The sequence below is a fragment of the Manacus candei genome, unplaced genomic scaffold (assembly GCF_025592945.1).
Source record: "Manacus candei isolate 608988 ecotype Guabito, Panama unplaced genomic scaffold, ASM2559294v1 h1tg000149l, whole genome shotgun sequence".
NCBI lineage: Eukaryota > Metazoa > Chordata > Aves > Passeriformes > Pipridae > Manacus > Manacus candei.
Genome location: NW_026138197.1, coordinates 352775 through 378339, shown reverse-complemented (window position 1 = coordinate 378339; position 25565 = coordinate 352775). Strand labels below are relative to the sequence as shown.

The 25565-nt window shown below is 53.2% G+C and overlaps 3 protein-coding genes and 1 long non-coding RNA gene across 4 annotated transcripts; all 4 read left to right on the top strand.

Moving 5' to 3' along the window:
• Positions 1–1064: 1064 nt before the first annotated feature.
• On the top strand, positions 1065–7386 carry LOC127463052 (ankyrin repeat domain-containing protein 26-like). Its single transcript, XM_051772050.1, has 10 exons — positions 1065–1282; positions 1709–1823; positions 2073–2246; positions 2335–2441; positions 3150–3240; positions 4187–4333; positions 5096–5377; positions 5912–6135; positions 6938–7070; positions 7225–7386. Exons 1-10 carry the CDS (start codon positions 1065–1067, stop codon positions 7384–7386), a joined length of 1653 nt encoding a protein of 550 aa, XP_051628010.1.
• A 2223-nt stretch (positions 7387–9609) lies between these two features.
• LOC127463051 (uncharacterized) lies at positions 9610–13816 on the top strand. The gene is made up of 4 exons (XM_051772049.1): positions 9610–9716; positions 9760–9952; positions 10644–11237; positions 13622–13816. Exons 1-4 carry the CDS (start codon positions 9610–9612, stop codon positions 13814–13816), a joined length of 1089 nt encoding a protein of 362 aa, XP_051628009.1.
• Positions 13817–16047: 2231 nt separating this feature from the next.
• On the top strand, positions 16048–22373 carry LOC127463050 (ankyrin repeat domain-containing protein 26-like). The gene is made up of 10 exons (XM_051772048.1): positions 16048–16265; positions 16695–16809; positions 17059–17232; positions 17321–17427; positions 18137–18227; positions 19174–19320; positions 20083–20364; positions 20899–21122; positions 21925–22057; positions 22212–22373. The coding sequence occupies exons 1-10, from the start codon at positions 16048–16050 to the stop codon at positions 22371–22373; spliced, it is 1653 nt and encodes a 550-aa protein (XP_051628008.1).
• A 671-nt stretch (positions 22374–23044) lies between these two features.
• On the top strand, positions 23045–25058 carry LOC127463063 (uncharacterized). Its single transcript, XR_007900651.1, has 3 exons — positions 23045–23139; positions 23814–24049; positions 24727–25058. It is a non-coding gene; the product is annotated as an uncharacterized LOC127463063 (long non-coding RNA).
• The last annotated feature ends 507 nt before the right edge of the window (positions 25059–25565 follow it).

Sequence of the window (25565 nt, the reverse complement as noted above, 5' to 3'; positions counted from 1 at the left end):
CAATGTCAGGGTTGAAAACAAGTCTGTGGGAAGGCAGACAGAGCTAAACAAGTCCCTGTAAGTCTGTAAATGCTGAATCATCATGGTGTGATGCAGGGCAGCCAATTGTGATATATGTTTCTGAAAAAACACCAATGGTATTTTAACATGTATGTTATGCCCAGGGCTATAAGAGTCAGTGTTCTGTTCCAATAAAGGTTCTTTCCTCTCCTGTCTTGTTGCTAGGAAGTAGACTGTCTGCGTATTTTCTTTTATTGACCGCCACAACAATAACAGGACAAGAGAAAGGAGTTGGGGAATTGTCCTGGAAGTCTGGTCTGGTGGGCTTGGAGCACTGGGTGGGCATTTCTTGAGAGCTGTGGTGGTCCCCGCCTGCTTGGGCTGGGATGTCACTTCATGCTGAGCCTCATTTGATGGCAGTGTGCCCAGAGGCAACCCGGCTCCAGGCTGAAGCAAAAAGCCAGAGCGGGTGATGGGGAGCTGCTCCAGCGCCTACCGCAGCCTGCGGCCCGGTGGGAGCGTCCCGGGCCCTGCCCCGGGCGCCCTGAGGCGGGGCAGTGCCCACTCCCGCCGGCCGCCCTCACAAGGCCCAGGCCGCCTCCTTGCCACAAGGCCCAGCAGGGCCGCCCTCACACCTGCCCCGCCCTGCCCTGCCCCGCCCGGCCCCACCCTGCCCCGTGGCCTCTGTCACACCCCACGCTGACGTGCTGAGCCTTCCACCAGCCATTGTGACGCCACAGGCGCCAGTCGGGCACGGCTTTGTTGGTGCCCGCAGCCGGCGCCCAGAGCTGCTGTAGCCTCTCGGGGAGCAGCAGCACATCCCGCTCGGGGAGCATTGCGCGCCTGCATCGCCGTCTTGGCAGCTGCAGGCCACGACCACTGCGCAGGGCGACCTCGTCTGCCTTGTGCTTTCTACCCTGTGCCCGTCCTTATTGTCGTCCTTGTCCCCTTTGTCACCCTCCCCCTAAACCTCCCCCTCGTCCCAATTCCTCATCCCCACTTGGCTCCCGGCAGCCCGCCGGGGGCTTCTTGCACTCCTGCTGCTGGGAGCTGCAAGCAGGGCCATGCCGTGGCTTCTGAGCAAGGAGCGGCGGCAGTCGCCCTCCAGCAGCCCCAGTGGGCAGCCCTGGGCTGCCACCAGCTCCAGCAGCGCCTCCCAGCTCCGGGAGCAGGGGCTGGGCAGGCTGCACCGCGCGGCCGCCCGCGGTGACCTGGGCTGGCTGAGGCGCTGGCGCTGGTACGTCAAGGTAGTCGGCATCGACAGGCGAGACCAGGAGATGCGGTGAGTTCTGGGCCACGCTGATGGCACAGCTTGGCTGCTCCTGAGCCAAGCTGCAGTTGTCCTCGGCAGCCCTCTCTTAGGGACAAGGCTTGAAAAGTGACATTTGCCCTGTCAGCTGGGAGAGGGAACTCTTGAGCTTTTCACTGCTCGGAGCTGCCGGCCGGGCTCCAGCGCTGTTGGAAAGGCGTGTTGCCCACCTGCCGCTTGGCCGTGGTCTCTCTGCAGGGCTGTTCTGCAGCTGCTCAGCCCTCACCTGTTCTCTTCTGCCCTCTGGCTCATCAGGGCAGGCTTGCAGCAGCAGCAGCAGCAGCAGCAGCAGCAGCAGCAGCACCAGAGTGCGAGCAGGGTCCCCAGGGTGCTGGGTAGAGACACAGCTTGGGCTCGTCCTTTGTCTGTCTGGGTTAAGAGTGTCTGTTTAATTTTTAGGACACCTCTGCATCTGGCTTCGGCCAATGGCCATGCAGATGTCGTGAGATATCTGCTAAGAAAGAACAGCCAGCCCAACCTCGCTGACAACTTCAAGAGAACGGCCCTGATGAAGGTGTGTGCAATGCCTTCTGAGCTTGGAGGTGGGGCTTAGTGCTGGGGTGTTAAAGGGGAGGTGTCTGGCAGGATTCCTTGCAGGGCAGGGCCATAGAAACACGCCTATTGCAATGGGCACGGCACAGCCTCTGTTAGCTAATCTTTGCAGATGGTCTTCTGTGGCAGCATTCAGGAGCTGAGGCAGTTGTGGGAGAGGGGGATGGATGTAAAAGTTGGAAGCCTTTCCCTTTTGGTGTGTTGTTGCCAGGCAGTCCAGCAGGAGCAGGAAGAATGTGTTGCTGTTCTGCTGGAACACGGTGCCGACCCCAATCTGGCAGACGCGGACGGCAACACTGCCCTTCACCTGGCTGTCCTCTCTAAAAACACAACTGTAGCAGGGCTGTTAGTGGAGCATCATGCCAAGAATGATGCTCAGAACCAGGTAACCTTGGCATGTGGCTAAAGCTGCTCTTTCCAAGAGCAGCAGAGCTTGTCTGTGTCTTTCTAATGGGGATTCTTTCTCCTTTTAGTGGGGATTTACCCCCTTGAAACTTGCAGCCTTGCAACAGCACGAGGAGATTGTGGAGTGCCTTGTGAGCAAAGCAGCTGACAGGCACGCTGAAGGCCAGGGGGAAAGGTGAGGGCTTTGTCAAAAGAGCACCCGGGTGTTCTGGGTAGTCTGCAAGTGTGAGTGAGATGAGGGGCGTGGCAATGAGCTGGGAAAAAGAAGGAGGAGCCCCGTGGAAGCAGTTCCCCGTGGGACTGGTAAATGCAGGTCTCTGCACTTGGCTGCTCTGGTAGCTTTGGGGCTCTCACCCTTTGCCCCCTAAGGTCTGCAAGAAAGCCTTGTCTGTGGTGCCCTTCCCCCCCCCAGAGCCAGAGCCATGGGGAAACTTGCCAGTAGCTCAGCAGCGTGGCTGCTCTGCAGGCCAGGGGGGTTTGAGGCACGGCAGAGTTGGTGCGTGAAGTGCTCTGAAGGGAAGCGCTGGGGGAAAGAGAAGCAACACTGTGCCAGGGGACACGAGGGGCTCCGAGCGCACCGAAGGAGAAAACTTGCTGCCATGGAGATGGTCAGGGGGTGGAAGGGCTTGCCCCGGGAGTTTGTGCAGCCGCATCGGTGGGGCCTTTGAAGAGCAGTGCAAGGAGCCCTGAAGAGCACGGCCTGAGCTGGTAGTTGAGGCTGCTTCAGGGAGGCCCCTTGTAAGAGAAATTCTCCAGTGCTTGCATGGACTTGGCTTTGCTTTCCCGGAGCTTGTAGGAAAGGGGGGAAGAGGTCTTTGGGAGCAAGCAGGGGAAAAATGATGCAGGATAAGACATGTTTCCGATGAACTTTTGGATGCTTTAGGACTGCTCTTGTGGTTCCTGGAAGCCATGAGGCTCACCTGGAGGAAGATAATCTGCGCTTGCAGGAGGAGTTGGACAGGGCTGACGCGGAGGTATGGAAAGCCTGTCCCCACAGGGATAAACCTGGGGGTGCTTGTTGCTTCCTCTCCGTCACAAAAAGGGACAAAACAGTATTCTGGGAGCCACTCTGACAGAGACCTAAGGAAGCGGCAGTTCCATCAGGCTTTGATCTGCCTCTGTCCCTCCGGCCCCCTGCCCCACAACCCGCCATGCTGAGGCAGAGCTGCCTCTCCTTAGGGTTTCACTCCTTACCGCTCAGGGGGGCTGGGGTTCCTCTCTTTCTGCTCCATTGGAGGTCTTCCTGCTTTAAGAAGACTCCCCACGCAGCCCTGGCTCCATTCTCGACTCCAGGGCAGGTCTGTGGAGCAGTTCACCTGGCTGCCTTTGCTGAAATGGCAGTTATCAGCTCGTCAGTGATGCCACCCTTCCTGACCCCCCCCCACTGCAGCAGAACTGCCTCTCCTCAGGCATCCACTGCTTCCTGCTCAGGGGCTGCTGGGCGCCTCTCTCTGCACTACAGTGCGGGTCTTTCCCACTGAAGAAAACTCCCCGTGCTGCCCTGGTGCAATCCTGGGCTCCAGAGCACGTGTGCCAGAGCACTTGGCCTCTGCCACTTGCCAGACGCCTTCCTTTAGGAAGATGAACTATTTCACTGGTCTTTTCCTGGAGTAGCAAGCAAGGGAATACAGGAAGTGTCCCAGGTGACCACAAAGGACGGAGGGGCAGTGTCGGTGCTTAGAAGCGTGCTGTAGGAAAGCAGTGGAGGGATAGGAGAGGCTGCTGTAAAAGAGGACAAAGGCCTACAGTTTGTGTTCATGGGGCAGTAGAAGTGAAGCTTTGAAGGGCCTTGAGTGGATTGCAGTTCTTTGGGCAGAGGGGATGCACACAGACATGCAGCACCTGAGTTCTTCAGCAGCAACTGGCTCCTCTCTGGAAAAGCTCCCCTGACAACTGTGGATTCTTCCCGTGATTTTACAGCTGCGGGAGGAGGAAGAAAAGCATCTTCAGTCTGAGCATCGCGTTTGTGACTTGAAGACTGCCTTGGATGCCAAGGGAAGAGAAGCAATAACATCTTCCCAGAAACTGCAGGACCTCCCGTTGGCATCTTGCGAGACTAACATGACTGTAAAACAACTGGAAGAAGAGGCGCAAGAGTAAGAGAGTAACCCAGTGAAGCGAGGGCTCTGTGGCTTTGGGGGATTGGGTGGAAACAAGGGGAGAGTCAGTGGGATTTGGAAGGACACTTCTGCTGTGGCTTCTGTTCCTTAGCACAGTTTGTCTGGCATTGGATTTTCTGGTAATAAGAGCTGTATTTCTTCTTAAGCTTTGCAAGTGAAAAGAGCAGATTGGAAGGCACTGTCCAGCAGCCAAGCGATGGCGTTGAAGCCCTTCCGAGAGCCCTGCAAGCCTCTGCCTCAGTAAGCTGGTGCTAAATTTGCCTTTTTGTGACTCTTGAGCCTAGTTGCCTATTTGTGTGGGGAAAGTGTCAGATGAAGTTTTCCTGGAGAGCCTAGGGGAGCTCAGTTTCTGCCTTCTCCTCAGTAGAGGCTGCTCAGAAAGCAACCTGGTCCTTTTGCCAGCTGCTACAAAAGCCCCGAGGGTATTTGCTGTGCTGGACACTGGAGGAATTCTTAGATTCTAAATGAGGAGTTTCATCCTGAGCTCCAAGGGAGCTGGAAGTATTGCTGCCAGGAGTGTCTCCCAAATTCTTAAGCAGGTCTAAAGTTTCTTCTTTCTGTCGGGGAATCTTTCAAGTGTTTTCTAGGCTGGTTTCCAGTAGAGGAGAGATACAGTTGCGATGGCCACCCCCTTGAGAAGTTTTCCCAGAATTCACTGCCTTTAGATGCCGCTGAGTTTCCTTTCCTGTTTTTTTTGTCCTGTGTGCAGGGTGGTGAACTTTCCCAGCAGCTGGACATGGAGCCTAGAAGAGGCATGCCGCTCGAGGCTCAAAAGCAGGCTTTGCGAGGAGAGCTGTCCAGTCTGCGTGGGAAGTGTGAAAACCTGGAGAAGAGCAAATGTCAGCTGCAAGAAGAGGTGGCAGAACTCGCTCATCATTTGGAGACTTTGGTGCTGGATGGCAGCCAAAGAGAAGAATGTAGAAGAGAGGTGGAGGAACGAGCTGACCAGGAAAGAAGTCAAAAGCTACAAGAGGTCAGCCTCGTTTTGCAAGTAAGTGAATTTCTCCCCAGCGTCCACAGGCGCTACGTAAACTTCTGTTGTGGCCATGGGTTTTGGTGTTTTTCTTTTACTCCTGTATTCTGTGGGTTAGCTTCTGTCTTTGCTGAAGGCAGTGGCAGAAGGCAATCTGGTTGGGCAGGAGTGCTGTCGTGGGTGTGTCACGTGCCGGCAGGTCCCTGAATGCAAAGGCTGCCCAAGGCAGATTGGCACGTTGCAGTGCTTGGGGGGGATCTCTGTGGGCTGCTCTGCTTCTCACTGCTCATCCTTGAATGAGTTTTGCAACTTGCAGCTGTCATGGCCAGACCTAGAGGTGCTGCTTTGTCCTTGTAGGGGGGGAAGGTGCTCCGCAAAGGAGTCACTTAAATGACAGGGGTGGGGGTGAGGGGGTGGACGTGCTGCTGGGAGTGAGGAGGCAGAGCCGCCTCTCTGAGTAAGGCTGGGCCCTTGAAAGTGGGTGCGTGCAATTTTGTGCTGGGCAGAGCTCTCTTTTTCTTGTGGTGGTTGAAGGTGCACTGTCTCCTTCAGGCACAGGCCCGATTAGGACAAATCAGAGACAGTCATTGTGATTCCGTGAGAATCCAGTTGGAAGACAGAATTAGAGGCCTCGAAAGTGAATTGGACAGGGTAAAAAGAACCCAACAAGAGAGTGCTTCTCGTAAAGAAGCAACGCAGGCAGAAATGACGCTGTACAAAGAACTGTATCTGGAGGAAGTGAAAACCAGAAGATGCCTAGCCAAGAAAGTGGAAAGGTAAGTCCCTGCTTTTTTTGGAGTGGTAATAAGAGAGTCCTTTTTCTTCCTGCATTTTCCTTGGAAATCCATCTTCTCCATCTGGCCAGCATTATTGCCCTCCACTGGCCAGCAGGGTCTGCTGGAGTTGCCAAGACATTCTCCTTGATATTTGAAAAGTCGTGGCAGTCAGGCGAAGTCCCAGGTGATGGGAAAAAGGGAAACTCAGTGTGCCCATCTTTGAAAGGGGTGGAAAGGAGGGCCCTGGGAACTGCCAAGCTGAGTCCAGAGGAGGCCAGCAAGGTGGTTAGAAAGATGGAGCAGCTCTCCTCTGAGGAAAGGCTGGGCCAATTGCAATACTTCAGCCTGGAAAAGAGGAGGCTTTGGGGGGACCTACTGGTGGCCTTTGGGTGTGTGAAGGGAGCCTACAAGAAGGATGAAGAGAGTGCATTTCAAAGAGCATGTGGGGAGAGGACAAGGGGGAATGGCTTCAAATGGCAAGAGAGTAGGTTTAGATTTGATCCTAGGAAGAGATTGGTCCCTGTGAGGGTGGTGAGGACCTGCAATAGGTTGCCCAGAGAAGCTGTGGATGCCCCATGGCCGGAAGTGTTCAAGGCCAGGTTGGATGGGGTTGTGAACAAGCTGGTCTGGTGGAAGGTGTCCCTGGCCACAGCAGGAGGCTTGGAACGAGATGATCTTTAAGGTCCCTGCCAAGCCAAACCATTCTAGGCTTGGATGCTGTCTGTGGCGTTTCTGTGAGACTGTGGGGGAAAGGCTGGTTGTTCCTGTGTTTCATGGTTTTCTTAACTAATTTGCTGTGCAGGTTGGAAAAGCTTCTGAGGCTAGAGAGGAGGAAAGTCAGGCTTAATGAAGAGAAAGAAAGCCAGTCCCAGCTGGAGGAAATGAAGAAGAGTTATTGTGAAAAGGTCAAGGAAGTTGACAGATTACGAAGAGAGGTGAGCCTTGCTCTGGGTGGGGCTTTTTGGTTGTTCCTTCTTTTGAAAGCTGGGAGATGCTTTCCCTCTATTTCTTGTCCTGTTGATGATTTTTTTCCCTTGTCTGCATTTTGGGTGTGATGGGCTTTTCTTAATGCTCCTTCTGCTGTTGCAGTGGGAGATGACTCTAAGTAATGCAGAGGTAGTTCTCCTTCTGGGGAAAGATGCAAATGTTAAGGACAAAGCAGTAGGTGTAAGGGCTGATGGAGGCCAGGCTGTCCTGCAGAGGAAGGGCGAGGCGAGAGTGGCAGCCAGCCTGGCAGGGTGTGTGAGCTGAGGGGCCAGGGAGCCGTGCCACAGGCCCTGAGCAGGAAGAGCAGAACAGGCCCCCTGACAGTGAGCGGGGTCAGCCAAGAGTGCAGATCCCCCGGCTGGGCCTGAGGGATGGGCAGGTCCTTGCAGGACATCATGTGCATGGGCTGAGAGCAGTGGGGCCCAGCTGAGGCCTGGCTGCAGCTTGAGGGAGGCTGTGACAGCGTCCTCTGGGTGTGACAGATGAATTGCAGTGATTCCTTTGGAGTGCAGAAGCTTGGAGCATTTTTGCAAGAGGAACTGGGAAAGGATGGGAAGCTGAGGAATCCTATGAGAAATGATGGGAAAGCTGTTCTTGCTGGAAAAGAAGAGGCTGGTTGGACTTTGTTTCTAGTCCTGAGGCAGCAGATGATGAATATAGTCTCCCTGGCCGCCCCCTTTTGAGGTTTTCCCAGAATTCACTGCCTTTCCATCCCGCCGAGTTCCTGTTTTTTTCTTTCTGCCTGCAGGTTGCTGAACTTTCCCAGCAGCTGGACAGGGAATGTCAAAAGTGCACGCAGCTGGAAGCCAAAAATCAAGATTTGCAAGACGAGCTGTCTAGCCTGCGTGGGAAGTGCGAGAAGCTGGAGATGGACAAATGCCAGCTGCAAGAAGAGCTGGCAAAACTCCGGCATCATTTGGAGACTGACTTGGTGGATCGCAGCCAACTCGAACAATGGAAAAAAGAGGTGGAAGAGCAAGCCGACCGGGAACTCAGACAAAAACTCCAGGAAGTCAATGAGTTTTTGCAAGTAAGTGAATTTCTCCCCAGCGTCCACAGGCGCTACGTAAACTTCTGTTGTGGCCACGGGTTTTGGTGTTTTTCTTTTGCTCCTGTATTCTGTGGGTTAGCTTCTGTCTTTGCTGAAGGCAGTGGCAGAAGGCAATCTGGCTGGGCAGGAGTGCTGTCGTGGGCGTGTCACGTGCCGGCAGGTCCCTGAATGCAAAGGCTGCCCAAGGCAGATTGGCACGTTGCAGTGCTTGGGGGGGATCTCTGTGGGCTGCTCTGCTTCTCACTGCTCATCCTTGAATGGGTTTTGCAACTTGCAGCTGTCATGGCCAGACCTAGAGGTGCTGCTTTGTCCTTGTAGGGGGGAAGGTGCTCTGCAAAGGAGTCACTTAAATGACAGGGGTGGGGGATGCTCTTCTTGTCTTTGAAGAATCCTTTTCGCTGTGCTCTGTCCTACAGATACAGTGTGTCTTCCTTAGTAGCTTTGAATAAGAGTGCTAGTTTGGTCTTCTTTCCCACTGCAAAGAATTGTTTGCCTTGGTAGCTGCTGGGTTCTGCCTTGGTTGCTGCTGGGAGTGAGGAGGCAGAACCACCTCTCTGTGCAGAGCTGGGCCCTTGAAAGTGGGTGTGTGCAATTTTGTGCTGGGCAGAGCTCTCTTTTTCTTGTGGTGGTTGAAGGTGCACTGTCTCCTTCAGGCACAGGCAGCCCACCAGGACACATTAGAAAAAATCCGAAGCAGTCATCTGGACTCCCTGAAAAACCAGTTAGAAGAGAGAATTAGAGATCTTGACCGTGCACTGGGAAGGATAAGAAGCAACCAAGCAGAAAGACCTTTTCAAAAAGAATCCACCCAGGCAGAAGTGGAAAAGTATAAAGAACTGTATGTGGTGGAAGCAAAAAGCAGAAAAAGCCTAGCCAAGAGACTGGAAAGGTAAGTCCCTGCTTTTTTGGACTGGTACTAAGAGACTCCTTTTTCCTCGTGCATTTTCCTTCTTAAATCCCTTTTCTACATCTGGCCAGCGTCAGGTGTGAAAGCAGAACGTGGCATCTTTGTGGGGAAAGTTCCTTAAGACCTTGCCTTCCTCAGACCTGTCTTCCTTTCTCCTTAGAGTTCCAGCAGTAACAGCACAGTAGCGCCACTCTGGCATTGCTGGTGTCTTTTTCAAGTTGCTGTTGTTTTAGCAGGCAGTCTTTTTGCCAGTCTCTAATCTCCTCATCCTGTGGGGGAGAGAAAAGACGAATCTTGTACCCTTTCCTGTTTGAATGAGGAGAGGCCTCTGGGAGAAGAGAGTTGGATTCTGTGAATCCAAACTAAGAAGGCTCTTGTTTGGCTTGGGTTTTGGCAGCGGGTCTGAGGGTTGAGCTTTCCTTGAGAAGGCCAGGGTAGGCCAGAGTTCTTCTGGAGGTGACACTGTCTGCTCCTTGCACTTGGTGTGATTTCTTAGAAACAGGCCCTGTGAACAAGCTCCGATCAAAGGATGTGCTGGTTTTGGACGGTCTTCATGCCCTTGGCTTTTAGAAGTGGGGTAATAGTGAAGGCCGTGGAGGGTAACTTTGCGAAAGCCTTCCTGCCAAAGCTGACTCTGTGTGTGCTTGTGAATGTTTCAGAGCTAATGAGAGACTTGCAGAGGCCAACACCAAGCTCCTTTGGGAGCGCCACAGAAGCAGATCTGCAGTCCCAAGCAGCGCCGTCATCGGACACCTGGCTGCAAGTCCACTTCTGGATTCAAGTGGCCTGGGACGTCTTGGCATCGGTTTGGGACCGAGCAGAAGCCTGGGTCTCAGGCATCTGTGGTAAAGTGGAAGACTTCTGGTCATCAGGTTTGTCCAAATTTTCCAGAGTGGTCCAAGGCCCAAAAATACGGAACTGGAAGCAATGAGCTGTGGAACTCCATTCTTTGACAAGAGAAACCGTGGGAAAGAGCACTGTGGCACAGGAACCTCCCCCCTAAGTTCTCCACTAAATTGACACGTAGGGTGTGTGTGACCTATTTGAAATGGCTGATGTCACCGTGAGTGCCAAATGCCACCAGACATCTGTGAGACACCTTTTTCTTCATCAGTGATCTTCGTTCTAGCAGTTTCTTCCCTGGACCTTGCTTTAATCTGTTACTCTGGATAGGAGGCCTTTGCTGGTGTAGTTCCTGCTACGTCTTCCTCCATGAAACAGCAGAGCTCCCTACTCCTTGGGAAGTCTTCACGGCCTTCTAATTTTGCAGCAATGCTGCAAGCTCTGCAATAGCGCTGGTCCGAGTATGCCCTGTAGTCAGCAGTCAGTGTGATAGCACATCCCTGCCAGACTGCAGAGCATGATAGCAGGAGACGTGGAAACCACGCGCCAGGAGTTGTAATCAGCGGGACAGGCGCGTAGCATGGGATTGAGGCATGGGCAAGCAGGAGGCTTGGAAGCGGATGATCTTTAAGGTCCCTTTAAGGTCCCCTTTTGGGGTTTTCCCGGAATTCACTGCCTTTCCATCCCGCTGAGTTCTTTTTTTGTTCTTTCTGTCTGCAGGTTGCTGAACTTTCCCAGCAGCTGGAGAGGGAATGTCAAAAGCGCACGCAGCTGGAAGCCACAAGTCAGGGTTTGCAAGACGAGCTGTCTAGCCTGCGTGGGAAGTGGGAAAACCTGGAGAAGAGCAAATGCCAACTGCAAGAAGAGCTGGCAAAGCTCCAGCCTCATTTGGAGACCAGTGTGGTGGATGGCAGCCAGATCCTGGCTAGGCTTGGCCAAGGAAGATTTGGAAGGGCTCTCCCCACATTTGCTACAAGCGCGCTGGTGGCTAAAGAGGCCAATGCGAGAGAGACCAGATGGGTTGCAAAAGGCACAGCAGAAAGACTCCTTGGATGGGATCGGCAAGACACGATTCTTTCTGCGTTGTCTTCTCTCTTCGATGGTGATCCTGCGTGCGTTCTCAAAGGAAGCAGCAGCGTTAGAGACAGTGTGTCTGCAGACCTCTCGATTGGAGGCCAGAGTAGACCAGCGCTGGAGACCAATGTGGCCAAGGCTGAGATGTTGCTTCAGGGAGTCCTCGTGTCTCCTTTTGCGGGCTCCTCTCTTGCGGCAGCCAGTGGCAAGTTTGCCATAGATCACGATCTTAGGGAGGCGGTAGTCCTCCATCCTGGAGACGTGCCCTGCCCAATGCAGCTGTGTTCTCAGCAACATGGCCTCAATGCTGGTAATTGCTGCCTGTTGTAGAACAGACGTATTAGTTCCGTAATCTGAGCAGCGGATGTTTAGGATTGTACGGAGACAGCGTTGATGGAAGCGTTCGAGGAGTCACAGGTGGTGGCGGTAAATGAGCCATGATTCGGACCCGTCTGAGAGAGTAGACAGCACTATGGCTCTGTAAACCCTGATCTTTGTACTTTTCTTCAGGTGTTTATTTACAAGGACTCCCCGAAACAACCTCTCAGCCTTGGCCATATTGATCAACATAACTGGTCTACTCTGGCCTCCAATCGGGAGGTCTGGAGACACACTGTCTTTAACGCTGCTGATGCTTTTGAGAAAGCAGGCAGGATCACTCTTGAGGAGAAAAGACAACGCAGAAAGAATCGTGCCTTGCAGAATATATCTCCTAAGGAGTCTTTCTGCTGTGCCTTTTGCAACCGGCCGTGTCTATCTCGTGTTGGCCTTTTTAGCCACCAACGCGCTTGTAACAGACGTGGGTAGATCCCTTCCCAAATCTGGCCATGATGATGATGATGATGATTATTTCACCAGACTCTTTTATGGAGTCTTCCGAAAGCTCTCGATGCCTTTGGTAACCTGTTGTGTCCCCTAGTAGGGGCAGTAGCCAGTTCATTCTTCACGGGTTGTTGTGTAATGGACTGAATTGCTGAGTCTTGACCTACACGGTTGGTCCTGAAAAGAGTCTGAAAGTGTTCAGAGCATCGATTTAGAACGGTGGTTTCATCTGTGAGAAGCATTTGACCATCTGCGCTGAGTAGAGGGCTTTGGGCCTGGTCTGTCAGTCCATCTGCTGTTTTCAAGGCCTCCTAGAATCCTCTGTGATCACCCGTATCTGCGCATAATTGAATTTTTCCTGCTAGATTGATCCACCCCTTGTTTTGGATGTCACGAGCAAGGTGTGCTCGGTGGGCAGTTCTCTTTTTCCTCCACAAATCCTGGATCTCTTGATTGTTTTCATCCAAGCAGCCCTTGTTCTTCTTGAAGGAGAAGCCTAAGGATTCTTCAGAGGACTGCAGGATGCTATTTTCCATAGGTTGCCCAAATGATTCAGGAGAGGGATCTATGGAATGATCCTGGAGCCTAGTTTGAAGGTTTGCCTGAAAGCTGTCTCTCCCTTTAGCTGATTGAAGATCTTTAACTTGGAATCTCCTGCTCGGAATACCGGCCCTTTTAGGTTTGAACTTAAGGTTGAAGTGAAGTTTACAGCCAAACAGAACACTAGAAAAGGGATGTGGAAGCACGAGCCGAGCAGGAAATAAGACCAAAACTACAAGTCTGGTTCTCTACTCAACTGGGCTGGAACATCTTGTCAACAATTTGAGTCTGAACGATCTCAGTCTGTGAGGAGGCTCTTGGCTCCCGCTAGGTGTTCTTATGCCAACTTGGTCTTGAATAAACTGAAGAGTCTAGTAGGTGTCCTTGTTTTCTTCTGTTGCCCCTGCCGGCTTTGCTTCTGCCATTCCCCGATCCCAAGGCTGTCCCCTCTTCTTCCCTCTGCTTGCCTCTGGGACAGGTGGGGACCTGTCCAGCTTGGGCAGAAAGGGCCTGGCTGCCAGAACTGTCCCGACATTTGAGGAGAACTGCTGCGTTTGGTGACAGAATTGGAGCTCTTTGGACTGTGGTGGTTTGGGCTAGGCCTTCCTTGGTGACCAGTTTGTAACCAAGGAAGGGTCCAGATTTACCCAGTATTCCCTACAATTTTTACATAAGCCAGATTATAAGAAGAAAGGAGGAGAGGCCTTCATTCTCTTTCCTTCCGGCGACTTGGAGGTGCAGGTTCCCTGCTGTTGAGTCTGCCGTGTTGGGGAGCGAGGCCTGGTTAGGCCTTGTCGACCTTGGGAGACAGAGGTTGCCGGCGATCGTTCCGGAGCGACCCTCGGTTGTCCCAGGAGAGTAGTGAGCTATTTCTTTGCTAACTCTTTTAGTGGATAGATATTGGGCTGCTAATTGGGATATTTATATATATATATAATATTTTGGTTTTGTTCCTTTTCCCTTCCCCCTTCCCTTTCCCTTATTTTTAATTGTATATAAGTGTAAATATATTTATATATCTCACTTTGGTTCTCTCTCTCTTGTTTCGGGTTTTCTTTCGATTTTTTTTCTCCCTCTTCTCCCTGAGGTTTGAGGGGGGGGGGGAACTCTGGTGGTAAGGTTTGGAGACTTGGCAGAGAGCCAGCTTCAAACCATATCAGGACCTAGGTGGGAGGGATGAGGAGAGTCCTATTTTTGAAGGTTTATTAAGGCTTTCTTCCCGGGCCGGGAGTTAAGACTTCTCTCTCTGCCCTTGGTCTGAGTGCAAATCAGTGCGGCAGACAATTTCAAGGCTGAAAGAGAAGCCAGGCCTGAAGGCCGAGCCAGAGCTCTCCTCTGCTCCCTTCAGCTCTGCTCACAGCTGCATCTTCAGCCCGTCCCAGAGGCCAGGCAAATGCGTCCCCTTCCTCCGTGAAGGCTTGAAGCACAGTGGTGTTAAGATCCTGGCCTACAGGTGAGCTATTGCTTCTACTGGGTTGCCAGAGTCTTCCAGTGCTTTCGAGCCCTCCTCTTTGTGTTCTGGGCAGAAGACAATGGGTGAGCTTGTGGTAGGCATAAAACACAGGCAACTCCCTGATCCTGTGGGAAGCGGATGGGTTTGTAGCCCGCTGTAAGAGGGAAAGTTGGGAAGGATGCTGAAACTGAAACCATACACCGTTGAAATCTCAACCCAAACAATCTTTATTCCCAAGAGGTGGCCAACAAAAGGAAAAAACCCCAAGAGAGAGGAAGGAGGAGAAAAATAAGCCCTCGGTACGACTCCCCCAGTTGCCCAGGTGTTGCTTCTGAAGTCATCTTCCCCACCCAGAAGGCCTGGAATTGCCCAGAGCAGAAGCTGCATTCTGGGAGAGTCGGCAGGCTCACAAGATAGCCGGCGCGCCCGCCAAAGGCAACGTTGTCCTTTGATGTGAAGCTTGCGTCTGCTTTTTATCCAATTGATTGGCGATGTCCACCTGGGCAGGTATGGTCAGCACCGCCCAGCCAGAGGCCTTCAGTCCCTCCCAACGTTCTGGAAGCGGTGCCCCTTCTGCGCACGCGTGTGTCCTTTGGAATCCCCCCGTGCTTGCGCGCTGTACTTCAGGGGGTGTTTTCTAAATGAGTCTGGGGGCGTACTCCATCACCCTCCTGTTCCCTTTTTTCTTCAAATGCCCTTGGAAGGTGATCAGGCAATAATAAGACACCAATTAATTGTAGTTTGTCCAAAACGCTTCCTTCAAGGACGAAGTTGCCGTTTCTCAGTGCTTGTTTTCTCCTAAGTTGGCAGGAAAAGGATAGACCCTCCCAGGCGGCTGGGCCAAAGAGAGACCAAAAGTATCGACATCTAATTAAGCCCCGATACACCCGCAAAGAAAAAGGGAAATTTCTTCAGCCCGCTTGCGGTCCATTGTAGCGTCCCTCCCCTGAGCAAGCTGGTGCAGAAGTTGTGGGCCTTCACTTGGTGTTGTCATTGGGACCAAGTGGGACAAGATGTGTTTGAAAGTTCCTTGCTGCCCTGCTGTGTGCTGCCTGTTGGCTGGTGGAGCATCAGCAGAGCAGAAACTGACTGTTGGCATCTGGCAAAGCAGCAGGTGAGAGCAGTTGCGAGGGGAGGAGGGGGGGGCGAGGTGTCTGTTCTTCAAGAGGGACAATGTCAGGGTTGAAAACAAGTCTGTGGGAAGGCAGACAGAGCTAAACAAGTCCCTGTAAGTCTGTAAATGCTGAATCATCATGGTGTGATGCAGGGCAGCCAATTGTGATATATGTTTCTGAAAAAACACCAATGGTATTTTAACATGTATGTTATGCCCAGGGCTATAAGAGTCAGTGTTCTGTTCCAATAAAGGTTCTTTCCTCTCCTGTCTTGTTGCTAGGAAGTAGACTGTCTGCGTATTTTCTTTTATTGACCGCCACAACAATAACAGGACAAGAGAAAGGAGTTGGGGAATTGTCCTGGAAGTCTGGTCTGGTGGGCTTGGAGCACTGGGTGGGCATTTCTTGAGAGCTGTGGTGGTCCCCGCCTGCTTGGGCTGGGATGTCACTTCATGCTGAGCCTCATTTGATGGCAGTGTGCCCAGAGGCAACCCGGCTCCAGGCTGAAGCAAAAAGCCAGAGCGGGTGATGGGGAGCTGCTCCAGCGCCTACCGCAGCCTGCGGCCCGGTGGGAGCGTCCCGGGCCCTGCCCCGGGCGCCCTGAGGCGGGGCAGTGCCCACTCCCGCCGGCCGCCCTCACAAGGCCCAGGCCGCCTCCTTGCCACAAGGCCCAGCAGGGCCGCCCTCACACCTGCCCCGCCCTGCCCTGCCCCGCCCGGCCCCACCCTGCCCCGTGGCCTCTGTCACACCCCACGCTGACGTGCTGAGCCTTCCACCAGCCATTGTGACGCCACAGGCGCCAGTCGGGCACGGCTTTGTTGGTGCCCGCAGCCGGCGCCCAGAGCTGCTGTAGCCTCTCGGGGAGCAGCAGCACATCCCGCTCGGGGAGCATTGCGCGCCTGCATCGCCGTCTTGGCAGCTGCAGGCCACGACCACTGCGCAGGGCGACCTCGTCTGCCTTGTGCTTTCTACCCTGTGCCCGTCCTTATTGTCGTCCTTGTCCCCTTTGTCACCCTCCCCCTAAACCTCCCCCTCGTCCCAATTCCTCATCCCCACTTGGCTCCCGGCAGCCCGCCGGGGGCTTCTTGCACTCCTGCTGCTGGGAGCTGCAAGCAGGGCCATGCCGTGGCTTCTGAGCAAGGAGCGGCGGCAGTCGCCCTCCAGCAGCCCCAGTGGGCAGCCCTGGGCTGCCACCAGCTCCAGCAGCGCCTCCCAGCTCCGGGAGCAGGGGCTGGGCAGGCTGCACCGCGCGGCCGCCCGCGGTGACCTGGGCTGGCTGAGGCGCTGGCGCTGGTACGTCAAGGTAGTCGGCATCGACAGGCGAGACCAGGAGATGCGGTGAGTTCTGGGCCACGCTGATGGCACAGCTTGGCTGCTCCTGAGCCAAGCTGCAGTTGTCCTCGGCAGCCCTCTCTTAGGGACAAGGCTTGAAAAGTGACATTTGCCCTGTCAGCTGGGAGAGGGAACTCTTGAGCTTTTCACTGCTCGGAGCTGCCGGCCGGGCTCCAGCGCTGTTGGAAAGGCGTGTTGCCCACCTGCCGCTTGGCCGTGGTCTCTCTGCAGGGCTGTTCTGCAGCTGCTCAGCCCTCACCTGTTCTCTTCTGCCCTCTGGCTCATCAGGGCAGGCTTGCAGCAGCAGCAGCAGCAGCAGCAGCAGCAGCAGCAGCAGCACCAGAGTGCGAGCAGGGTCCCCAGGGTGCTGGGTAGAGACACAGCTTGGGCTCGTCCTTTGTCTGTCTGGGTTAAGAGTGTCTGTTTAATTTTTAGGACACCTCTGCATCTGGCTTCGGCCAATGGCCATGCAGATGTCGTGAGATATCTGCTAAGAAAGAACAGCCAGCCCAACCTCGCTGACAACTTCAAGAGAACGGCCCTGATGAAGGTGTGTGCAATGCCTTCTGAGCTTGGAGGTGGAGCTTAGTGCTGGGGTGTTAAAGGGGAGGTGTCTGGCAGGATTCCTTGCAGGGCAGGGCCATAGAAACACGCCTATTGCAATGGGCACGGCACAGCCTCTGTTAGCTAATCTTTGCAGATGGTCTTCTGTGGCAGCATTCAGGAGCTGAGGCAGTTGTGGGAGAGGGGGATGGATGTAAAAGTTGGAAGCCTTTCCCTTTTGGTGTGTTGTTGCCAGGCAGTCCAGCAGGAGCAGGAAGAATGTGTTGCTGTTCTGCTGGAACACGGTGCCGACCCCAATCTGGCAGACGCGGACGGCAACACTGCCCTTCACCTGGCTGTCCTCTCTAAAAACACAACTGTAGCAGGGCTGTTAGTGGAGCATCATGCCAAGAATGATGCTCAGAACCAGGTAACCTTGGCATGTGGCTAAAGCTGCTCTTTCCAAGAGCAGCAGAGCTTGTCTGTGTCTTTCTAATGGGGATTCTTTCTCCTTTTAGTGGGGATTTACCCCCTTGAAACTTGCAGCCTTGCAACAGCACGAGGAGATTGTGGAGTGCCTTGTGAGCAAAGCAGCTGACAGGCACGCTGAAGGCCAGGGGGAAAGGTGAGGGCTTTGTCAAAAGAGCACCCGGGTGTTCTGGGTAGTCTGCAAGTGTGAGTGAGATGAGGGGCGTGGCAATGAGCTGGGAAAAAGAAGGAGGAGCCCCGTGGAAGCAGTTCCCCGTGGGACTGGTAAATGCAGGTCTCTGCACTTGGCTGCTCTGGTAGCTTTGGGGCTCTCACCCTTTGCCCCCTAAGGTCTGCAAGAAAGCCTTGTCTGTGGTGCCCTTCCCCCCCCCAGAGCCAGAGCCATGGGGAAACTTGCCAGTAGCTCAGCAGCGTGGCTGCTCTGCAGGCCAGGGGGGTTTGAGGCACGGCAGAGTTGGTGCGTGAAGTGCTCTGAAGGGAAGCGCTGGGGGAAAGAGAAGCAACACTGTGCCAGGGGACACGAGGGGCTCCGAGCGCACCGAAGGAGAAAACTTGCTGCCATGGAGATGGTCAGGGGGTGGAAGGGCTTGCCCCGGGAGTTTGTGCAGCCGCATCGGTGGGGCCTTTGAAGAGCAGTGCAAGGAGCCCTGAAGAGCACGGCCTGAGCTGGTAGTTGAGGCTGCTTCAGGGAGGCCCCTTGTAAGAGAAATTCTCCAGTGCTTGCATGGACTTGGCTTTGCTTTCCCGGAGCTTGTAGGAAAGGGGGGAAGAGGTCTTCTGGGAGGAAGCAGGGGAAAAATGATGCAGGATCAGACATGTTTCCGATGAACTTTTGGATGCTTTAGGACTGCTCTTGTGGTTCCTGGAAGCCATGAGGCTCACCTGGAGGAAGATAATCTGCGCTTGCAGGAGGAGTTGGACAGGGCTGACGCGGAGGTATGGAAAGCCTGTCCCCACAGGGATAAACCTGGGGGTGCTTGTTGCTTCCTCTCCGTCACAAAAAGGGACAAAACAGTATTCTGGGAGCCACTCTGACAGAGACCTAAGGAAGCGGCAGTTCCATCAGGCTTTGATCTGCCTCTGTCCCTCCGGCCCCCTGCCCCACAACCCGCCATGCTGAGGCAGAGCTGCCTCTCCTTAGGGTTTCACTCCTTACCGCTCAGGGGGGCTGGGGTTCCTCTCTTTCTGCTCCATTGGAGGTCTTCCTGCTTTAAGAAGACTCCCCACGCAGCCCTGGCTCCATTCTCGACTCCAGGGCAGGTCTGTGGAGCAGTTCACCTGGCTGCCTTTGCTGAAATGGCAGTTATCAGCTCGTCAGTGATGCCACCCTTCCTGACCCCCCCCCACTGCAGCAGAACTGCCTCTCCTCAGGCATCCACTGCTTCCTGCTCAGGGGCTGCTGGGCGCCTCTCTCTGCACTACAGTGCGGGTCTTTCCCACTGAAGAAAACTCCCCGTGCTGCCCTGGTGCAATCCTGGGCTCCAGAGCACGTGTGCCAGAGCACTTGGCCTCTGCCACTTGCCAGACGCCTTCCTTTAGGAAGATGAACTATTTCACTGGTCTTTTCCTGGAGTAGCAAGCAAGGGAATACAGGAAGTGTCCCAGGTGACCACAAAGGACGGAGGGGCAGTGTCGGTGCTTAGAAGCGTGCTGTAGGAAAGCAGTGGAGGGATAGGAGAGGCTGCTGTAAAAGAGGACAAAGGCCTACAGTTTGTGTTCATGGGGCAGTAGAAGTGAAGCTTTGAAGGGCCTTGAGTGGATTGCAGTTCTTTGGGCAGAGGGGATGCACACAGACATGCAGCACCTGAGTTCTTCAGCAGCAACTGGCTCCTCTCTGGAAAAGCTCCCCTGACAACTGTGGATTCTTCCCGTGATTTTACAGCTGCGGGAGGAGGAAGAAAAGCATCTTCAGTCTGAGCATCGCGTTTGTGACTTGAAGACTGCCTTGGATGCCAAGGGAAGAGAAGCAATAACATCTTCCCAGAAACTGCAGGACCTCCCGTTGGCATCTTGCGAGACTAACATGACTGTAAAACAACTGGAAGAAGAGGCGCAAGAGTAAGAGAGTAACCCAGTGAAGCGAGGGCTCTGTGGCTTTGGGGGATTGGGTGGAAACAAGGGGAGAGTCAGTGGGATTTGGAAGGACACTTCTGCTGTGGCTTCTGTTCCTTAGCACAGTTTGTCTGGCATTGGATTTTCTGGTAATAAGAGCTGTATTTCTTCTTAAGCTTTGCAAGTGAAAAGAGCAGATTGGAAGGCACTGTCCAGCAGCCAAGCGATGGCGTTGAAGCCCTTCCGAGAGCCCTGCAAGCCTCTGCCTCAGTAAGCTGGTGCTAAATTTGCCTTTTTGTGACTCTTGAGCCTAGTTGCCTATTTGTGTGGGGAAAGTGTCAGATGAAGTTTTCCTGGAGAGCCTAGGGGAGCTCAGTTTCTGCCTTCTCCTCAGTAGAGGCTGCTCAGAAAGCAACCTGGTCCTTTTGCCAGCTGCTACAAAAGCCCCGAGGGTATTTGCTGTGCTGGACACTGGAGGAATTCTTAGATTCTAAATGAGGAGTTTCATCCTGAGCTCCAAGGGAGCTGGAAGTATTGCTGCCAGGAGTGTCTCCCAAATTCTTAAGCAGGTCTAAAGTTTCTTCTTTCTGTCGGGGAATCTTTCAAGTGTTTTCTAGGCTGGTTTCCAGTAGAGGAGAGATACAGTTGCGATGGCCACCCCCTTGAGAAGTTTTCCCAGAATTCACTGCCTTTAGATGCCGCTGAGTTTCCTTTCCTGTTTTTTTTGTCCTGTGTGCAGGGTGGTGAACTTTCCCAGCAGCTGGACATGGAGCCTAGAAGAGGCATGCCGCTCGAGGCTCAAAAGCAGGCTTTGCGAGGAGAGCTGTCCAGTCTGCGTGGGAAGTGTGAAAACCTGGAGAAGAGCAAATGTCAGCTGCAAGAAGAGGTGGCAGAACTCGCTCATCATTTGGAGACTTTGGTGCTGGATGGCAGCCAAAGAGAAGAATGTAGAAGAGAGGTGGAGGAACGAGCTGACCAGGAAAGAAGTCAAAAGCTACAAGAGGTCAGCCTCGTTTTGCAAGTAAGTGAATTTCTCCCCAGCGTCCACAGGCGCTACGTAAACTTCTGTTGTGGCCATGGGTTTTGGTGTTTTTCTTTTACTCCTGTATTCTGTGGGTTAGCTTCTGTCTTTGCTGAAGGCAGTGGCAGAAGGCAATCTGGTTGGGCAGGAGTGCTGTCGTGGGTGTGTCACGTGCCGGCAGGTCCCTGAATGCAAAGGCTGCCCAAGGCAGATTGGCACGTTGCAGTGCTTGGGGGGGATCTCTGTGGGCTGCTCTGCTTCTCACTGCTCATCCTTGAATGAGTTTTGCAACTTGCAGCTGTCATGGCCAGACCTAGAGGTGCTGCTTTGTCCTTGTAGGGGGGGAAGGTGCTCCGCAAAGGAGTCACTTAAATGACAGGGGTGGGGGTGAGGGGGTGGACGTGCTGCTGGGAGTGAGGAGGCAGAGCCGCCTCTCTGAGTAAGGCTGGGCCCTTGAAAGTGGGTGCGTGCAATTTTGTGCTGGGCAGAGCTCTCTTTTTCTTGTGGTGGTTGAAGGTGCACTGTCTCCTTCAGGCACAGGCCCGATTAGGACAAATCAGAGACAGTCATTGTGATTCCGTGAGAATCCAGTTGGAAGACAGAATTAGAGGCCTCGAAAGTGAATTGGACAGGGTAAAAAGAACCCAACAAGAGAGTGCTTCTCGTAAAGAAGCAACGCAGGCAGAAATGACGCTGTACAAAGAACTGTATCTGGAGGAAGTGAAAACCAGAAGATGCCTAGCCAAGAAAGTGGAAAGGTAAGTCCCTGCTTTTTTTGGAGTGGTAATAAGAGAGTCCTTTTTCTTCCTGCATTTTCCTTGGAAATCCATCTTCTCCATCTGGCCAGCATTATTGCCCTCCACTGGCCAGCAGGGTCTGCTGGAGTTGCCAAGACATTCTCCTTGATATTTGAAAAGTCGTGGCAGTCAGGCGAAGTCCCAGGTGATGGGAAAAAGGGAAACTCAGTGTGCCCATCTTTGAAAGGGGTGGAAAGGAGGGCCCTGGGAACTGCCAAGCTGAGTCCAGAGGAGGCCAGCAAGGTGGTTAGAAAGATGGAGCAGCTCTCCTCTGAGGAAAGGCTGGGCCAATTGCAATACTTCAGCCTGGAAAAGAGGAGGCTTTGGGGGGACCTACTGGTGGCCTTTGGGTGTGTGAAGGGAGCCTACAAGAAGGATGAAGAGAGTGCATTTCAAAGAGCATGTGGGGAGAGGACAAGGGGGAATGGCTTCAAATGGCAAGAGAGTAGGTTTAGATTTGATCCTAGGAAGAGATTGGTCCCTGTGAGGGTGGTGAGGACCTGCAATAGGTTGCCCAGAGAAGCTGTGGATGCCCCATGGCCGGAAGTGTTCAAGGCCAGGTTGGATGGGGTTGTGAACAAGCTGGTCTGGTGGAAGGTGTCCCTGGCCACAGCAGGAGGCTTGGAACGAGATGATCTTTAAGGTCCCTGCCAAGCCAAACCATTCTAGGCTTGGATGCTGTCTGTGGCGTTTCTGTGAGACTGTGGGGGAAAGGCTGGTTGTTCCTGTGTTTCATGGTTTTCTTAACTAATTTGCTGTGCAGGTTGGAAAAGCTTCTGAGGCTAGAGAGGAGGAAAGTCAGGCTTAATGAAGAGAAAGAAAGCCAGTCCCAGCTGGAGGAAATGAAGAAGAGTTATTGTGAAAAGGTCAAGGAAGTTGACAGATTACGAAGAGAGGTGAGCCTTGCTCTGGGTGGGGCTTTTTGGTTGTTCCTTCTTTTGAAAGCTGGGAGATGCTTTCCCTCTATTTCTTGTCCTGTTGATGATTTTTTTCCCTTGTCTGCATTTTGGGTGTGATGGGCTTTTCTTAATGCTCCTTCTGCTGTTGCAGTGGGAGATGACTCTAAGTAATGCAGAGGTAGTTCTCCTTCTGGGGAAAGATGCAAATGTTAAGGACAAAGCAGTAGGTGTAAGGGCTGATGGAGGCCAGGCTGTCCTGCAGAGGAAGGGCGAGGCGAGAGTGGCAGCCAGCCTGGCAGGGTGTGTGAGCTGAGGGGCCAGGGAGCCGTGCCACAGGCCCTGAGCAAGAAGAGCAGAACAGGCCCCCTGACAGTGAGCGGGGTCAGCCAAGAGTGCAGATCCCCCGGCTGGGCCTGAGGGATGGGCAGGTCCTTGCAGGACATCATGTGCATGGGCTGAGAGCAGTGGGGCCCAGCTGAGGCCTGGCTGCAGCTTGAGGGAGGCTGTGACAGCGTCCTCTGGGTGTGACAGATGAATTGCAGTGATTCCTTTGGAGTGCAGAAGCTTGGAGCATTTTTGCAAGAGGAACTGGGAAAGGATGGGAAGCTGAGGAATCCTATGAGAAATGATGGGAAAGCTGTTCTTGCTGGAAAAGAAGAGGCTGGTTGGACTTTGTTTCTAGTCCTGAGGCAGCAGATGATGAATATAGTCTCCCTGGCCGCCCCCTTTTGAGGTTTTCCCAGAATTCACTGCCTTTCCATCCCGCCGAGTTCCTGTTTTTTTCTTTCTGCCTGCAGGTTGCTGAACTTTCCCAGCAGCTGGACAGGGAATGTCAAAAGTGCACGCAGCTGGAAGCCAAAAATCAAGATTTGCAAGACGAGCTGTCTAGCCTGCGTGGGAAGTGCGAGAAGCTGGAGATGGACAAATGCCAGCTGCAAGAAGAGCTGGCAAAACTCCGGCATCATTTGGAGACTGACTTGGTGGATCGCAGCCAACTCGAACAATGGAAAAAAGAGGTGGAAGAGCAAGCCGACCGGGAACTCAGACAAAAACTCCAGGAAGTCAATGAGTTTTTGCAAGTAAGTGAATTTCTCCCCAGCGTCCACAGGCGCTACGTAAACTTCTGTTGTGGCCACGGGTTTTGGTGTTTTTCTTTTGCTCCTGTATTCTGTGGGTTAGCTTCTGTCTTTGCTGAAGGCAGTGGCAGAAGGCAATCTGGCTGGGCAGGAGTGCTGTCGTGGGCGTGTCACGTGCCGGCAGGTCCCTGAATGCAAAGGCTGCCCAAGGCAGATTGGCACGTTGCAGTGCTTGGGGGGGATCTCTGTGGGCTGCTCTGCTTCTCACTGCTCATCCTTGAATGGGTTTTGCAACTTGCAGCTGTCATGGCCAGACCTAGAGGTGCTGCTTTGTCCTTGTAGGGGGGAAGGTGCTCTGCAAAGGAGTCACTTAAATGACAGGGGTGGGGGATGCTCTTCTTGTCTTTGAAGAATCCTTTTCGCTGTGCTCTGTCCTACAGATACAGTGTGTCTTCCTTAGTAGCTTTGAATAAGAGTGCTAGTTTGGTCTTCTTTCCCACTGCAAAGAATTGTTTGCCTTGGTAGCTGCTGGGTTCTGCCTTGGTTGCTGCTGGGAGTGAGGAGGCAGAACCACCTCTCTGTGCAGAGCTGGGCCCTTGAAAGTGGGTGTGTGCAATTTTGTGCTGGGCAGAGCTCTCTTTTTCTTGTGGTGGTTGAAGGTGCACTGTCTCCTTCAGGCACAGGCAGCCCACCAGGACACATTAGAAAAAATCCGAAGCAGTCATCTGGACTCCCTGAAAAACCAGTTAGAAGAGAGAATTAGAGATCTTGACCGTGCACTGGGAAGGATAAGAAGCAACCAAGCAGAAAGACCTTTTCAAAAAGAATCCACCCAGGCAGAAGTGGAAAAGTATAAAGAACTGTATGTGGTGGAAGCAAAAAGCAGAAAAAGCCTAGCCAAGAGACTGGAAAGGTAAGTCCCTGCTTTTTTGGACTGGTACTAAGAGACTCCTTTTTCCTCGTGCATTTTCCTTCTTAAATCCCTTTTCTACATCTGGCCAGCGTCAGGTGTGAAAGCAGAACGTGGCATCTTTGTGGGGAAAGTTCCTTAAGACCTTGCCTTCCTCAGACCTGTCTTCCTTTCTCCTTAGAGTTCCAGCAGTAACAGCACAGTAGCGCCACTCTGGCATTGCTGGTGTCTTTTTCAAGTTGCTGTTGTTTTAGCAGGCAGTCTTTTTGCCAGTCTCTAATCTCCTCATCCTGTGGGGGAGAGAAAAGACGAATCTTGTACCCTTTCCTGTTTGAATGAGGAGAGGCCTCTGGGAGAAGAGAGTTGGATTCTGTGAATCCAAACTAAGAAGGCTCTTGTTTGGCTTGGGTTTTGGCAGCGGGTCTGAGGGTTGAGCTTTCCTTGAGAAGGCCAGGGTAGGCCAGAGTTCTTCTGGAGGTGACACTGTCTGCTCCTTGCACTTGGTGTGATTTCTTAGAAACAGGCCCTGTGAACAAGCTCCGATCAAAGGATGTGCTGGTTTTGGACGGTCTTCATGCCCTTGGCTTTTAGAAGTGGGGTAATAGTGAAGGCCGTGGAGGGTAACTTTGCGAAAGCCTTCCTGCCAAAGCTGACTCTGTGTGTGCTTGTGAATGTTTCAGAGCTAATGAGAGACTTGCAGAGGCCAACACCAAGCTCCTTTGGGAGCGCCACAGAAGCAGATCTGCAGTCCCAAGCAGCGCCGTCATCGGACACCTGGCTGCAAGTCCACTTCTGGATTCAAGTGGCCTGGGACGTCTTGGCATCGGTTTGGGACCGAGCAGAAGCCTGGGTCTCAGGCATCTGTGGTAAAGTGGAAGACTTCTGGTCATCAGGTTTGTCCAAATTTTCCAGAGTGGTCCAAGGCCCAAAAATACGGAACTGGAAGCAATGAGCTGTGGAACTCCATTCTTTGACAAGAGAAACCGTGGGAAAGAGCACTGTGGCACAGGAACCTCCCCCCTAAGTTCTCCACTAAATTGACACGTAGGGTGTGTGTGACCTATTTGAAATGGCTGATGTCACCGTGAGTGCCAAATGCCACCAGACATCTGTGAGACACCTTTTTCTTCATCAGTGATCTTCGTTCTAGCAGTTTCTTCCCTGGACCTTGCTTTAATCTGTTACTCTGGATAGGAGGCCTTTGCTGGTGTAGTTCCTGCTACGTCTTCCTCCATGAAACAGCAGAGCTCCCTACTCCTTGGGAAGTCTTCACGGCCTTCTAATTTTGCAGCAATGCTGCAAGCTCTGCAATAGCGCTGGTCCGAGTATGCCCTGTAGTCAGCAGTCAGTGTGATAGCACATCCCTGCCAGACTGCAGAGCATGATAGCAGGAGACGTGGAAACCACGCGCCAGGAGTTGTAATCAGCGGGACAGGCGCGTAGCATGGGATTGAGGCATGGGCAAGCAGGAGGCTTGGAAGCGGATGATCTTTAAGGTCCCTTTAAGGTCCCCTTTTGG

Excerpts from the sequence above, each read along its gene's own strand:
- LOC127463052 (XM_051772050.1), top strand. The coding sequence starts at position 1,065 with ATGCCGTGGCTTCTGAGCAAGGAGCGGCGGCAGTCGCCCTCCAGCAGC. Across the intron at positions 4,334-5,095 it reads CTTGCGAGACTAACATGACT|GGTGGTGAACTTTCCCAGCA; the intron begins GTAAAACAACTG and ends TCCTGTGTGCAG. Across the intron at positions 7,071-7,224 it reads TTGACAGATTACGAAGAGAG|TGGGAGATGACTCTAAGTAA; the intron begins GTGAGCCTTGCT and ends CTGCTGTTGCAG.
- LOC127463051 (XM_051772049.1), top strand. The coding sequence starts at position 9,610 with ATGTGCTGGTTTTGGACGGTCTTCATGCCCTTGGCTTTTAGAAGTGGG. Across the intron at positions 9,953-10,643 it reads GGAAGACTTCTGGTCATCAG|GTTGCTGAACTTTCCCAGCA; the intron begins GTTTGTCCAAAT and ends TTCTGTCTGCAG. Across the intron at positions 11,238-13,621 it reads ATCACGATCTTAGGGAGGCG|TGCAAATCAGTGCGGCAGAC; the intron begins GTAGTCCTCCAT and ends CCTTGGTCTGAG.
- LOC127463050 (XM_051772048.1), top strand. The coding sequence starts at position 16,048 with ATGCCGTGGCTTCTGAGCAAGGAGCGGCGGCAGTCGCCCTCCAGCAGC. Across the intron at positions 16,810-17,058 it reads AGAGAACGGCCCTGATGAAG|GCAGTCCAGCAGGAGCAGGA; the intron begins GTGTGTGCAATG and ends TGTTGTTGCCAG. Across the intron at positions 21,123-21,924 it reads CTAGCCAAGAAAGTGGAAAG|GTTGGAAAAGCTTCTGAGGC; the intron begins GTAAGTCCCTGC and ends TTTGCTGTGCAG.